Source organism: Acipenser ruthenus, chromosome 1 (assembly GCF_902713425.1).
Source record: "Acipenser ruthenus chromosome 1, fAciRut3.2 maternal haplotype, whole genome shotgun sequence".
Lineage (NCBI taxonomy): Eukaryota > Metazoa > Chordata > Actinopteri > Acipenseriformes > Acipenseridae > Acipenser > Acipenser ruthenus.
This window is the reverse complement of record NC_081189.1, coordinates 3310558-3326904: the sequence shown is the minus strand read 5'-3', so window position 1 is coordinate 3326904 and position 16347 is coordinate 3310558. Positions and strand designations below refer to the sequence as shown.

The window sequence follows — 16347 nt, the reverse complement described above, 5'->3', positions numbered from 1 at the left end:
ATCCTGTCTGCAGGACTTGTTGTATACAGTATTATCTCCAGTACAAATTCAAACATTCCGGGGCTGAAGAACGGGAAATGGGTAGTTATAATTAAGAACTTGTTTGTACAACTACATAGGCAGCAGCGAAATCAGATGCATTCGTGCCAGTAACAAAATCATACGGGTAGTGCTTTCGTTTAAAAAAAAAACAAAAAAAACGTTGAATGTTTTTGGTGTGTTATATTATTACCCACTATTTAAAACATACACACTTTGATCTAACTCCTTGTCCTTTATAATATAAATACAGGTGCTGTACTTCGCCTTGAATGTGCCTCAGTAATACCTTGTGGAATAACCTGTTGGGATAGCTTTTCACGGTTTAGTTGATGCGCGGTAGTAATGGGAAGCTCTCATCAGCCAATGAAGGAGCGCAGCTGGCTAACAAACCTGTTTTGCTTCTCGGTGGGGCAGTAATGTGAAACCCGGATCCGCCCCTGCCCAGTCCTTCCTCACATCGCTGCAGGGTGTGCCGTCTCATTATTACATTACTCATTAGCATAGCTTACGAGTTTCGAGTGAGGACGTAAACAGCAGGCAGGTGTGTTGAAATTGAAACACAGAGCATCAGCTAACGAACCCTGTAAGTGTATTCAACAATGTATTTATTTACAATATTTGATGGTTAATTAAAAAAAGATGAATAATCAACCGTAGGTTCTTGTTAATAAGGGTGGAAGAAGTTACGAGTCGCATTCACATTGTGTTGGTAATTTTTGAAAAGCTCTTTCCAAAAACTGGGATGCATTCAACACTAGCTTGATACCGTGTTGCTTATGGATCCGTGCCAAGTTGTTTAACCTGTTTAGTTGTTTTGGTTTGATACAAGGCGACAGGGATAGAGCGCAGGTATGGAAAGGTATGGAGTTTGTGATGCTGTGATACTGTTTACTTGATTGTATAAGTTTAAATGCTGTAGTGGTTGAGTGGAGTCTTGGAAGAATGCGTTTATTCAGATAACTAGCGAAAGCCTTTTCTCTTCAGGTAACTTCGCAGTTAGGTAAAGTCGGGGTACTGTGGAAAATTTAGGTAAGTTTAAAAATGTTGACTAGTTTGACTAGGTACATGACTAGAAATAGGCCTACTTATTCATATTTCTAACAACATTAATGATGGCTTTTGCTGTTGTAAAACATAAGTTTTTCCATGTAGTAGACATACACACATTGTCTTGTTTCACGTGATATTATTATTATTTTTTAATTCCAGTTAATTTCCTTAATAGCAAAATTACATTTCTTTGGACATTAATATTGCATATCCTGCCTGGTGATGTACATACAAACTGTAGAACGGCATCTTCGTGTTAGTTCGTGTTTAAAAATATCAGCAAATTACAGAATTGCTATTAATTTTACCTCCGTACAGGGCTACAGTACAATGCAATCAAATATATTAAAGACCAACTGTATGATGGGATTGCCTGTAATGGTCTTTATTTATTTACTATTCCACGTGTTACATACAGACCACTTAAGACCTGAGTGAGTACAGATCTCTACTGTAGAAATAAAGTCGGGACCACCGAGGAGACCTGTAAGCAAATGCGGTCGTGGATTTAAACAGAGTTTATAAGTAGACTTACCAATATGAATAATACAAAAATGAGGAATCATTTGTAGTGTTATTTGAGACGATTACTTACATTTCTTATTTAAGGAAAAAACAGTCCTGAGGCTTTTGTCCCTGAATGTGGTGGCTCCAAGGAAACAGGTTTAGACCGGTATAGACCATTCCTGTGTGCATCAGGTAACCCCAACCAAGGAAGTTAAAGCAAAATATCTGGAAATATATTAACAAAGGTAATGCAAAGAAGGCAGGTAAGTGTGCTGTGACTTAAGCATCGCCCCAATAAGAGTAAAAGGGGTTCAGTGTAGGTAACAGGAATACAGAAAGTGGGGTTACCTGCCAGAGAAGACCCCCTGTTCTAGGTTACCAGCTGCACCAAGAATTGAAGGTGGAATGGCAGGGGCAGGTTTTACTCGTAGGGTACAGGATACAAATAGCTTGCTCTTTCTAGAAAAATAAATCAATAAAAATACATTGGCATATAGCAGGGTTAGAAACTCCCACTGGCCCTGCACCCAGTCCTGTGTTTCAAACAAACTCATTAAGGTACATGGGACATGTGTGTCCCACAAATAAAATGTGTTAACTTTTTATATTTTATTTTTGCAGTGAGGCGCATAAACAGGGTTTAAAATGTACTGACAGGTTGGATCTGAAATCCAGGGCTCGTGTGAGTTTACAGCCCTGCTGATTTGTAAAGTGCATTGCTTGCTTGATGCATGTAGTTTACAGGTGTTTTGTAGTTTATTGTTGAACTTGTAAACCTCAGCCATGTGTTGTAAAAATCTTAGTTTTTTCTCGAATTCATGTTTGCTTTTGAGGTGCCTTTACACTTACAACTCGGACCTGAGCTGGTTTATGGATGATCAGATTAAAAGATTCTTCTCATTTGAGCCATCTGTTTACACTTGAGCACAGACTTAGGGTGGCCCTGTATGTGGGCCTACAGCCCCTGAACTGTGGTGCATGACCGATGACATCATATTGACCACCCCTTGTGTGAAGACATTACCCCAAAACACAGAGGTGACCCTGTTTAAATCAACAAGCCTGTCATGTGTCACTTGTATACTCTACTTCAAGGTGGCCTGGCGTGCTAATTTAAGATTTCATTTGCCATCAGAAATGGAATGAAGCTTTGAAAACTTGCTTATTAGTACCGTCTACTTGAACGACTCCTCTCATAAATAAAAAATAACACCTGTTTTTTGAAATTTCCACTTCCAAAGTCTCCTTCTGGGGTATGTGGATATTTAAAGAAACAGGTGTTATTGTCTACATTTTCACATCAGTATCACAACTCTTATGTATATGTAAATGTAAACAAAAGCAAAACTCATTTGTTTTAATAACTGTAAAGAAACATCTGTGACTTTGAATTGTGTTCAATCTCCTCCCAGAACTCGTGTATTTACCATATGCTAACAACTCATCACAGTACTACCGATGACACTTTTAAATAACCAAATAAAGCCTTTCATAAATCAAAATCATGCTTAAAAAATGTTTTTAAAAAAGAGCAAAGCAGGCTTAAGTGGCTAGTGCAAACGGTGTTGAAGTCATGTGCTGGTCAGGCTTATCTTGCTGAAATGCAGACCCCCTATAGTGTCCCTCTTATTTACACAGTTGATTACTTTGCTAGCACATCCATTGTAACTACTATTAAGCCTTTACAAATTCAGATCCTGTATTTATCTGAGGCAATCGCTACATCTGACTTATCAAATTCTCAAAAGCCTTAGTTGATTTCTTCAGTATCATTTGTTCATTTCTTTTTAACAATAATAAGCACTCAGGTTTCAGGTACTTGGGGAAACTGTACAGAGTTTCCCAGTCCGGGACTAGTCCCTGAGAGGACTGGAATTGGAAACCACGAGCGATCGGGTTATTTGCGTTACTTGAAAGAACAAAACACTTACGTCTGTATGTGCATTTTTAGTATACGTGATATAGTCAGATAGATATGCTGCAGAATCCAATATTGAACCTGTTTTCTGGATTTTAGGAACTGCAGCACTGAGAAATCGGGAACGTTTTTTCAGTCGAGGGGAACCAGCTGAAGTTTCTGGGAACCAAAATGTCTTCAAAACCATATGGAAGCCCTCCGCCCTATCAGCCTGGGAGTGGATAGTAAGTAGCTTTTTATTTTATAGAACAACCTGGTCCTTCTTCTATATGTGAAAATGATTAAGCAGCTGATTTAAGAACATAAGGAAACTTACAAACTATAGCCATCCAGCCTGACTGAGCTCATCTGGTTCCCAGCAACTGACTGATCTCTCAACTGTCAAGTTTGGTCTTAAAGGATCCAGGTGATTCAACATCAACAGCGTGGCTCGGTACTTCCAAACCCTCACTCTCTGTGTGAAGATGTGTCTCCTTCCCTGTTCCCTGAGTTTTTAACCAAAGCCAGTCACTTTAGCTACTGATTTCTTAGCCTTTAAAGAAAAGCCTTGTAGATTTAAGGTTTCGTGTTTCTAAATCGGAGAGTTAAATCAAGACCGCTTGAAACAAACTGAATTATCGCAGGTTCCACATGCACCGGTCTGTAGCGCTGTCTTCCAATGAGAACACACAGTACCTGTGACAATTACCAAAGCAAAGTTATGAGTTTGTTCATCCCAGTCCGGTATCTGTTACACAGGAGTTGCTGCAGGCAGATAGCAGGAACATACAGTCTCTTCTAAAAATAAGGGAACATGATCGAACACGTCTACAGTGGTTCAGGACAAGTACACCCAAGTGTCATTTTTGTAGTTGCCCATGTGATCTAGAGATACAGGTCATTCTAACTAATGCACATTGACTAGTCAAAATTGAATTGGCAGTTGAGCACGTTTTAAATCATCTACAGTACACTGAAGGATCACTACCTGTGCAGCAGGTATAAGCGTCCTGTTGATGCCTGACCCTTAAAATCCTGCTGTATATGCAGCAAAGCGAGTTTCATGTTTCAGGTAGGGACCTGATACCTGTAGCACAGGAAGTGAATCTACAGTGTGGTGGCAGCAGTGTTAAATGGACTTCACCAGGTTAAAAGTGAAAATAAATACAACTGAAATATTTCTACTTTTTGTCTTAGTGATGGGGTGCTCCAAGTCTGTATTTTTTTGGCCAGCAAGATTGAATAACAATTCATCCATAACTTAACACCCAATAATACGTAACAGACCCTGATTTTAGCACTAATCCTAATGTTACTTTAGGTAAGACTGTCCAAGATTAATCATTATTTATTCATTATTTAGTCTTTGTCAAAACATTTGTCTAAACTTATTGCTAAATGTATTTTCGCTCAGTCGTTGTATTGATCTGAAATACATTTTCTTGCAGCAACCCATCAAACTATGCACCGAGCAGAGACGTGTACGGGGAGCCTATGGGTTCCCAGCCTGCATTCTCCTACTATCCAGAGGAGGAGCAGGAACAGAATTTCTACAAGTGGACCTCCCCGCCAGGAATCATCAAGATCCTCGCCGTAATCATCGTCATCCTGTGTGTCGGCATCTTTGCCTGCATAGCTTCCACGCTGGCTTGGGACGTAGACATGGCCAACATGGGTGGCATGGGCATGGGCATGGGCACAGGAATCGGAGGGTACGGCGGATACGGGGGCGGCTTCGGCTCGGGATCCTCATCCTACGGCGGCTACAGTGGGGCAGGAATGGGCGTCGGAGGCAACTACACCGACCCTCGCACAGCCAAGGGCTTCCTGATTGCCATGGCTGCCATTTGCTTTATCGGGATGCTGGCGGTGTTCATCATCACTGTCTCCAGGTCGAACATAGCCAGGTCTCGAAAGTTCTACCTGGGTGTGACCATCTCCTGCGCCATCCTTGCCATCATGATGTTCATCGCCACCATCGTCTACCTCATTGGGGTGAACCCCACTGCGCAGGCCGCTGGCTCCGCCTTCTACAACCAAGTGCTCATGCTGTGCGCGCAGTTCCAGAACCCGCAGCAATCGGGGATCTTCATCAACCAGTATCTGTACCACTACTGCGTCGTGGAACCACAAGAGGTTGGTAGATTGCAGTTTATTTGACGTTATTTCAAAGAACCCACAACTCCGTTACAAAGCACTCCAATAGTGGCAAAATTAGAAATACTAAACAAAAAACCTCAATAAATTCAATGTCGAGCGGTTCAACGCTGTCATTTGAGTTTCCTTTAGTTTTTCTGATTTACTTCAAAGATGGCCCAAAGCTGGTTGCACAAGCTGATTTCACTTGTAATCTGGTGTTCTCAAAGCATTGTCACCACCTATTTTGAATCGGGAGTACCTTCTTTCGGAATTGTTGGAAGAACTTGCTCGCCATGGTGTGTGGGTTCAGTATTTACTTTAAGATGTAATATAAATTGCTGTATCCTTCCAAGCCCTTTTACAATATGTGATCGTCACAAAGCAACCACTGCTGGTTTGACTGCAATTAAGAATCGTATCAAGCTCTCCTTGTTGGCCAGCTGGTTCCTCATTCCAGACCAGGGTGAATTGAGTCAGTAGAATAGGAGGCTGTGGTCCGGTGGTTAAAGACCTCACTGTGTGACCCTGAGCAAGTCACTGAACCTCCTTGTGCTCTTTCGGGTGAGATGTTGCAAGTGACTGCAGCTGATGCATAGTTCACACACCCTAGTGTCTGTAAGTCGCCTTGGATAAAGGCGTCTGCTAAATAAACAAATAATAATAGAATGCCACATTGTAATTAATTGACACAAGAGGTCCCCAGTTGGTGCCCATGAGCTGAAATGACCTCTATAGGAAACGACAAACATGTTTAAGAAAGAACAGAAATTGCTGTAGTTTTATATTGAAGCATAATAGTGTTTAACTAACTGTTAGAATGCTGAGTTGAAATACAAACTCATACAATCCCTATTTAATTAGTCTTTGTAGGGGTTTAAATTGTTGCTCCGTGGGTATTGCTGTAATGGTGTTTATAAACCGACGTGACGTTTGTACAGTTTTGTAGTTGAACCCCGAATTCTGTTTGTCTTTCAAGGCCATTGCCATCGTGTTTGGCATGATCGTCACTGTGGCATTGGCCATTATGATTTTCTTTGCTGTGAAAACACGCGGCAAGATAAATAAATATGGGAAAATGAACATCAACTGGGAAAAGGAGCATGTTCCAGTCGAAGGAACAGCCAATGTCGAGGATTGGGTAAGTCACATTATTACTTGTGCATCTCACACAATAAACCTTGGTGGCTCTAATTTGTTACATACGCTACTGACCAGTATTTGATTAAGTGTTTGTAAAATGTGTTTTGTTTTTTTTACACTATTCTGATCTGATAGAAGCTGTGAATATATTAAGCATTAGATTTGCATGTTATTAGCAAGCATGCACAAAGTGTTAATTCTGTAGCTGATATTACTTGTAGCAGCAGGAGGGTTTTCCAGGTGGTGGTAAATGCAGTGCATCCACATGTTCCCTGTGAATAATCCCACGTGTGTTAATGCTGGGGTTGAAACGTGGTTTGAGGTAGCAGCCGGATCACTATGGGCTTTAAACATGACTCGGAGATGATGAAAGGCAGGGTTCATTGCAAGGAATGCAGTGAGAGTTTCTGGGTGTGGCTTGGACAGTTTCACCGACCGCTATGTTCTATAGTAAACAGTGTGGCAGTCATTCAGTTTCCAGGGTATTTAAGTACACTATTACAACAGTTTACAACTATTACAACTTAATTCTTAATAAAAGAGAAAACCCGAATCGGACTAGAGCATTATTGACTGGTGAAGTTTTTAGTCTGATGTCATACAGTGTCTCTTGGTTGTAGTAGTATTATTATTTATTATTATTATTATTATTATTATTATTTTCTGTTTGTTCTTTTTGCTGCAGTTTAATATAGTTTTAGATTAACCCCAGTTATGTTTAGGTAAACATCATGTTGGATTAGGTAAAGCTCAAATAATTGAACAAGCTGATGTTTATCTAGACAAGCCCCATGGCTGTTGGGTGTAACAAAGACCTGCAATAATAAAGTCTCTGCAGATTGGATGTGGATTAAAAATTCCAGTCTCCTCAATCAGTTTGGTTAAGATGAACATCACAATTGTTCAGCTCTGCATTAACCCCTTGACTGCCATCATACTTTATAATATTTCCTGTTATGGTCTAAGTTAAGTTTCTGAGTGTTTATGGATACAAATCATCTCAGAATGCCGTGGCCAAGCATGTTATTATTATTATTATTTATTTCTTAGCAGACGCCCTTATCCAGGGCGACTTACAATTGTTACAAGATATCACATTATACATTATTTCACATTATCCAGATATCACATTATTTTACATACAATTACCCATTTATACAGTTGGGTTTTTACTGGAGCAATCTAGGTAAAGTACCTTGCTCAAGGGTACAACAGCAGTGTCCCCCACTGGGGATTGAACCCACAACCCTCCGGTCAAGAGTCCAGAGCCCTAACCACTACTCCACACTGCTGCCACTTCAATAAAAGCACATGAGTTTTATCTAAACTTTAACATTTTAAAATGGCTAAATGCCTAGTTTATTCTCAAATTTGATAGACCAATGAAAACTGTAAACGAAACCAATGACTGAACAGTATATTCATATGAATGTGGTTTTATTTAGCATGAGCACGCAGTGCTATGCTAGTGTAAACAGACAGGAGAGAGTGAGTGCAATTGAATACCTTGACCGATGACCAGTCCCTTCATAAGTTAAATAAAACAATCAAGGGTAATTGAAGAAAAATAATTAGAGTAGAATCGTGGCACGTGGTAACTTTATAATCGCAGCCGTGGCGGGGGACGTATGTTCCAGACATAACTGCACACCTTTCCTTGAAGTTCACGAGTTTATCTAATATCCACGGATGGGTTTATTTGTTTTGTAATGCATTAGGGACTCGTTTCAGTTGCTTTACTCCCTTGCGCCAGCCTATCTGGTGATGCTATCAGTCAGGTGCTTCAGTTTCATGCCTGCTGGCGAGCCTGTAGAACAGGTTTAGAAAACCGGAACAAACCGGAACAAACTTCAGCAATACCACTTTACAATGCCAGCGTTGTGCCAAATCGTATCAGTGGAAGAATAGTGTCTCATTTGTAGTACGAACACACGCGCAGTCATGCAAATTCATCTGCGCATGCTGAGAATATTTTATCCTCAATCTTTGCCAAAAACTGTCACCTTTTCATTTTGAATCGGTACATGAAATTGGAAGAACAGGTTTTAGAAAACATTTAACTTTTTTAACGGAGGGTAAATACCCTATGGGATATGCTAATTGTTACATGAATATGGAACAACCCTAATTGTTGAAAAAATCAACAGACTTTTAAGAATTTCTGCTGACAAGTTCTCTTTGGAAGGCAGCAAACTACAGTACAGAACCCACCAGATTAGTCTTGAGTTTTTCTTTTAACAATTTGACACCTTAATGAAAAGTTATGCTTGTCATGTTTCATAGAATTTGTAATCCGTATTAGAATAGTCCTATTCCGTGTATGATCTGCTCATAGTCATAAACGTACCAGTAATGAGTACTGTCTGCGGTTGTCGTAGGTTACAGCAATAGTAAAATTCATAATTCAATTATAATATAAACAAACTAAAAGTAGTTATTTTAAATTACCCCAGTGTACGAAAATAAAAAAAAAATCCTAAAAAACAAGGCTTAAAAAACCCAGCGTTTGATCGGAAGCGATACTGAATAGACGTCGTCGATTGGGAAACCCTTTTAATTAAGAAGAGGAAGGTAGGGTCGACACAACCCATCGAATGAAATCATTGAAATAACATGAACTTTAAGCTATTAGACTAATTAAATGCAAGAGAGTCACTGTATGTAAAGCAGCCCAGTTTTACAGCAGAGTCCCTGACGATCATCGGAGCTTCCGACCAAACATTGGAAGGAGTTTTAAATGCTGTTTTTAGGATTTGTCCTACATCTGAGTAATCTGAAATATATATATAAAATTGGACAAAAAACTAGCTGATGAAGGACATAGTCTGAAACATTGTGGTAATTGATTTCATATTAATAATTAACATGTTTATGAACCTATATTACCTTTTTCTTTATTTTTTTAAAAGTTGTCCTTTTAAAAAAAATAAAAACGTGTGTGTGATATATATATATATATATATATATATATATATATATATATAAATAAAACAGAGAACGCAACACAATTAAAATATCAAATCAATATGATGGTTGCATCTGTTGCACATTGTTACTTCAGTTGTACTCTTCAATGAGACACAATTTGCTGGCGACACTATTTGGCAGGGAGACGGATTTCGCACTAATAGTGCCAAATACTGCCATGTGTCTTTTAACCCAAAACTACACTGAACATACGTTGTTAACCCACTGATTTATTTAAAGAAAAGTAATGATTTCAGTGTTGCACAGCCAGGCACGTGTGTGCTTCCTCCCCATGCCTTTGCACTTGTATCAGAATAATAGAGAGATATTAAAGTACAAATTGTTATAATTCCAGTTGAATTTATTTATTTCCTTTTCTCCTTTTGAATAAATTACAGTTATGACTGTTATATTTCTTTCTTTATTTACGGAGTTTGATCTTGCAAAGTCATCTGAGGTTTGGTGTTGAATTCTTCTGCAAAGAATGACAAACATAGGCTTATTAATAATGTATTGCATAGCAGTTTCACCCATTCCAGGTTGTAAAACAAGCTTGATTAGCCACAATGTATCAGTAACAATCTTAAACGTAGTGCTATGTGAACTGTGATGCTAGATATATCTATATGTATATATCAAGGAGGTTGTGTGGTCCACTGCCTCCCTCTTTTTTAGCGTTAAAAAAAAAAAAAAAAAAAAATCAAGACAATACCTGTCTTGATTTTTACATCAAACTTTCTTGTCATTCACTACCCCCTCCCTGCCGCCCCAATACTAGGTTTAAGAGTTTCTAACACAACCCACGATGACTCACATCAAATGTCTGAGTTGTTTATTTCTGAGTTGTGGTTCAGATGTGTTTGTAATTCTGAGATTAACAGACTGCTGACTCGAGAAATGGAAAGGTACAGAGACTCACAAAGGGACGAGGAAGGAGTGGCTTTCTATTATTGGAAGCAGGGCCTCTGGGAATCTGACACCTGAACCCAACCCCCTCCCCCGGGTAACGCTGCTTTCCTGTAGGCCCTCTCTCTATTATACATGCCTACCTTCTACTGGATCACATGAGTCCCCTGAACCTGCACAAATCTACCGTCTCGTTGCATTGAAAACAAGACTTCTCTAGGCCTAGTTCTGAAAAGCGGCCCCTTCTAATGTATCGAACGAACTGAGTTTGCACCACTTGGACAGTGTCTCAGACTACTGACAGTGCAAAGAGAAAAATCTTCAAATATTCAAACAAACACGGCTTGAATTGTATCCGGTGGCAAAAATGACCACGTTAATGTAACATCATTTATAAATGACTGTATCAAGAAGGTATTGCACAAATGAAACCCAAACCAATGGTCAACGATACGCATTATTGTTGAAGTCAAAGAATATTCAAATATTATTCTACATGTTCATCCCAGCACTCATTATGTAGTATTTTACAAAAGGGTAGCAGCCAATGTAAATCTCATAGGGTATACAATACACAATACAGTATTGCTGATAAAACTACACCAAACAACTCATGCACGCACACTTTAATGAATAGCTGCACACTTTAATGTATTACATACCCTGCATGTGGTGTTTATTTGTAATACAGTGGAGTAGTTGTCTTTTGTATGTATTGAATTGATAATGGGAAGTAATGATCATTCTCCCCACAGGTAAACAATGTGACGGGAGAGCCGGGTGATCTGGTGTCCGACTATCCGGAGAAATTCAACGGCTCAATGTGTGTGGTGGATGAGGAGCCCAGCAGAGACCAGTCCCCCCCGTGAGTGCACTGTCTCACTTTCACTGGAGTGACCCAACAGCTTAATAGCATCCCAGCATGGTGCTTATGGTGGCACTGTTTTAATGTACAGTATTGTATTGGTGACCATCAGGTGTATAATTTGAGAGCAGGAATGTATGTCGTAATTCCTCAGAAATCTGCTATGCAAGAATACTGTGAGTCAGTCCCAGGTTGAAAGGTAGCGTTGGGGCCGTGTGCCAGAATTCCTGGAACGCTTTTCTTCAGGGGGAGGGCGGTCTTCCCCTGAACACATTGCAGGTGTGTGTGTGTGTGTTTTTTTTCGTAGCTCATCTTCCTGCAAGACGTGAAGTCTGCAGTTTCAGTGGCAGCTGAATATTTGGATTTATGATCTGTGATGTATTTCTACAGCAGAAGCCTCCCAGTGACTTTCCCTTAATTGATGGAAGTTATTATGCGTTCTGAATGGATTTATTTCTTCTTTTCTCAACAGTCCTAAAGTGTCGGCTCCTCTGATGAGCATGCCGCCCCCCAACGTGTACAGCAGCAGCTCGGAGGGCCCGTCGACTCAGAGGAAGCCGCCCAAGAAGAGGAGACCAGGCCGGGCCAGGAAAGCAGACACACAGGACTACGAGACAGACTACACCACCGGAGCGGAGTCCGGGGAGGAGCTGGACAACGACGACCTTGAAAGGTAACGATGCTGCTACAGCAGGGACATGCTGCAGATCACAATCCATGAAACGCTTGGAGGAAACAAGTGTGTCACTTAACGAGGGGGAAGTGTCTCAGTGCCTTTATTCCAGGGCTGGGATCATTCCTCGTTCTGACTGAGGACCCAACCCACCCAATGAATCCATAGAAATGTAACACTTTGTTCTCAACAGTCACACCCTTTTTCTTGTAACATGGCACCTGCAATTAGTTTGGGCAGTGGAACTGTAGATTTATAAAGGTTCAGTATGTCAAGGTAGTACCGTTCGTGTTGCATTGAAAATCATGTAAACCCAGGAACCGAACTGCAGCGTTTGTTTAAGTCATTAATCGGTTACTGTGATTGACACATCCTTAACTGCACTTGGCTAGTTTCTCATTAGAGATTGATGATGCTGATGTCTGTTTGGTTGCAGCGAGTACCCTCCGATCACTGGAGTCCAGCAAAGGCAGGAATACAAGCGCGAGTTTGACGCTGACCTGCAGGAATACAAGAAGCTGCAGGCGGAGATGGACGAAATCAACAAGGACCTGTCTCGGCTGGACAGACAGCTGGACGAGCTGCAGGAGGGGACGCAGGAGTACGAGGTGAGCGTCTCCCAACTGCAGGAAAGCGAAAGGCTCTGAGTTCACACTGAGGGGATAACCAGCATTTAGGGATGGAGAGCGCAGAGGAATCCAGGGCTACTTGTGTCCAGACTTTATCAAATATGCATGTAATATATTAATATTGGCATTCGTGTTTATACAGTGGTAACTAAACGTTTAAAATTAACATAGTAGTATAAATGTTGCAAATTGGACAGAATCCAACATGCTGTCCTGGGGCTGCATCTATAAAATGGAATTTAATTTGATGTATTAATTTACATGTGAAAAAAGTGTGCATAAGCAGTTTCATATATATATAATTTTTGTTTAATTCTGTAAGACCAATAATTTTTTATTTATTTTCTTTCCCAGTCTGTTGCTGATGAATTTTACTTATTAAAGGACAAAAAGAAAGTAAGTGTTTTTAAATTTTAAAAAAAAGAAAGAAAGAAAGAAAATGTCTTCAATTACGAGATGTGAAGTGACACACTAAGTGTTTTGTGTATTTATTTTTGTGTGGACTTTTTCTGTTAGTCCTGTACATTCTATCCTGTGTGTTACTGCAATTGATAGAAGTATGCACAGGTCAATGTATTAGGATAATGCTAAACTAATAGCAACTTCATACAATAAATACCTATTTTAGTAATTTACTTGATACAAAACCAAACGGCACATGTATTAATTATATTAGTATTAATATTATTAACTAATATTCTTTTATTTCAGTCTGCCGATTATCAGAAGAAAAAACAGCGCTGCAAATACCTGAAAGCAAAACTCTCTCACATCAAGAAGGTGGTCGCTGACTACGACCGATCATAAACATCCCAATCTACAGTCTACCCAACACAGCCTCATTGATAACAACCTTGAATCTGTGAGGATGGCGAGGAGGAGAAAACACACACACACACACACACACACACACACACACACATACAGGCCATTCAGCTGTGTGCTCGTGATTTGTATGCAATTTTTGTATGTGGTTTTAATTAATTAATTAATTAAATAAATAGATAGAGTATTTGGAGAAAGATGATCAATACAATGTTATAGGGCTTGCCTTGTTTTCTAACCTGTCCTAATTAACGTTAAGTGTGATCTGTTAAAAATAACACACTACTGTTTTTTTGTGAAATCACGTAATTGAATCTTTTAGCTGACAAGGTAACTGGGAGGGTTAAGGTTATGGAGACTTTCACAACCTTACCTTTGTGTTCTGTTCGAATGCAGTGTGTAGCTTATTGGCCAGTGTCTTTGGTTATGAGTTTTTTTGTGTTTTTTTTTTATTGGGCGCACATTATTGGAGGTTAACTCTTTAAATTTGGCTACTGACCATTGATTGAACCCTCGGTCCTCAGCCTCCACAATCTGCTCTGCCTGTCATGGTTTCTGCACTGAAATAAGGATCATTTTGCCACGTTTATTGCTAGCAGTAGTTTGTAAAGACAGATGGAATCTTCCTCTGTCATGAGTTTGTTTTATTTTTCTGAAATAACTGGAATTGAACACATTTTGAAAAGTTTTGTAAATACAAATGTACGATTTGATATTTTTGATTATATTTTTAAAATGTAAATTTTTTAATTGCCTTTTATATTTGTTGTGTACATATTTTTTTTTAAATACATTGGTGGTGTTCATCTGTTTTTTTTTTTTCCATCTCTTTGTATAGAGCCGTTAGTTTAAAAAAATAAAGAATACGTGAAAAGAGGGATGGGTCAAATTACAGCTGTTGCAGTCTTCAAGGAATCATATTGTAGAAATTGAATTACCTGTAAGGTATGGTTTTCAGTAAATGTTTTAGCATTATATGTGAAATTTCATTAAAACTGTATAACATTTCAAATCTGTGCCATTTGTCCCTTTTGTATTGCAGGGATTTTTGCATTTGATTTGTGCTGCATTTTAACTTTCCAGATTAAAATAGCTGTTCGTGTATCATTAATTGATGGCTGTGCAGACTGGATTTCCCCATGACCCTTATTGTTTTGTGTTTATAATGAACCTTCAGTTATCTTCTATGAGGAACATCTGATATGAAAAGAAATGGAAGATTTATGAGCAGAAGGAAAAAGTTAAACAGGAACAATTACAGAAAGTGTGAATAGAATTTGTGTCCTCGTTTTGTCACTTTTATTACAGCATTTAGGAAGTAGGGTCCATATTCCTTAAATGTTTTTATTGTGGACTTTATTAGCCTAACGGGTCCCTATAATGGCTGACGGAGAGGGAACTCAATACCAATCTCATATGTGCACACCGATAGCAGTGCCGACCCCAAGACCACCCTGGAGATCTGCAATCCTGATCGCTCCTACACTAACACTTTTAATAATGTATTATTCTTAACATACTTTCTTTTTGGCCCATTTAGCATAATGCATTCCCATCTAATTTGTATACATCAGTCTGGGTTGGTTAGTAAATACTTGAACCGTAGTGCATCGACTTTAATAGTTAGCGCCATCTGTTGGCAGACCCCAGAACGGTCACAATACCAGTTTCTGGCAAGAACACAAACTGTTTTCGAGTCACACTGTTCTAAATGCTTCTGTTGCACAGCGAGTTCATATTTACATTTCCCTGCTGTTTTAAACAGTAAGTAATTATCTTTTCCCTTAATATTTTATGATATTTGCTATTTAGATTTTTCAAGTCTCTTCTAACCTTCCTTTATTATACAGCTATGGCCAAAGGTTTTGCATCACCCAATAGAATTAACTAAATTTGCTTAATAAAGTCGAATGAAACCTGATGAATGATGTTACGTTAACATATTGAATTAAATACTGCTTTGCAGTTTTCCATATACTTAACGAAAAGCTGACACAAGTGTTAGCCCTGTGATTAGTCTGGCTGCTCTGCTGTAGTCTCTCCAAGGCCACGATGCTCTTTTTTTATTTCAGGGACACCAATTGAACACAGTGCGGTCCCACCAGGACTGTACATAGCCACGTCAGAGCCTCCTTTGATTTGAACTGTCCACTTCTGAGTCTACAGCCAAGCATGCTGTCTGCCCTTTGTGTTGCTTCACTGCCCGCTCTGGCTGCACACAGAGATGAGTCTATTACAACCCCAAGGTCTTTTTTGAGACAGCCCTATTCTAGTTCAAGTTCCAGTTTGGTATTTGAATCCTATGTGTTTGTGACCGGTGTTTAAAACATTACACATTCATTCCACCGTCAGAAATGCATACCGTGTACTGACCAGTACATACAGCACCACAGATACGGTCCTGTCATTACTACACCACTGAAAATATAAGTCATTGCGAAATGTCTTCTTCAGTATACTGTCTTGCATTTACAAATGCAGGAATGACCTGCCGATGTGTGTGTGGTGTAGGTATATGGAGATGAGTTGGTCCTCACTCTAGGTTAGGCTGCTGCCCTGAGTCCATCATCACGTATAAATATGGTCTCTGACACGTTGTTGGAGCCTTTATCAGGATTTTTACAATTATGCCACCGATTTGGGGCATAATTAAAGAGATACTGAAGATAATACCATGTGATACTCAATAAGGAAATTCAGTTTTTAA

At 39.4% G+C, this 16347-nt stretch overlaps 1 protein-coding gene across 2 annotated transcripts; it reads left to right on the top strand.

The window, feature by feature from the left end:
* Positions 1 to 360: 360 nt before the first annotated feature.
* Positions 361 to 14652, top strand: LOC117403746 (occludin-like). 2 transcript variants are annotated; one of them, XM_059031406.1, is made up of 9 exons: positions 361 to 625; positions 3617 to 3741; positions 4945 to 5632; positions 6612 to 6773; positions 11404 to 11513; positions 11986 to 12186; positions 12623 to 12794; positions 13170 to 13211; positions 13527 to 14652. In XM_059031406.1, exons 2-9 carry the CDS (start codon positions 3689 to 3691, stop codon positions 13620 to 13622), a joined length of 1524 nt encoding a protein of 507 aa, XP_058887389.1. In that variant the 5' UTR covers positions 361 to 625; positions 3617 to 3688; the 3' UTR covers positions 13623 to 14652. The 2 variants fall into 2 exon arrangements, with proteins under 2 accessions (XP_058887389.1, XP_058887440.1); XM_059031457.1 differs by lacking the exon at positions 361 to 625 and adding an exon at positions 722 to 901.
* The last annotated feature ends 1695 nt before the right edge of the window (positions 14653 to 16347 follow it).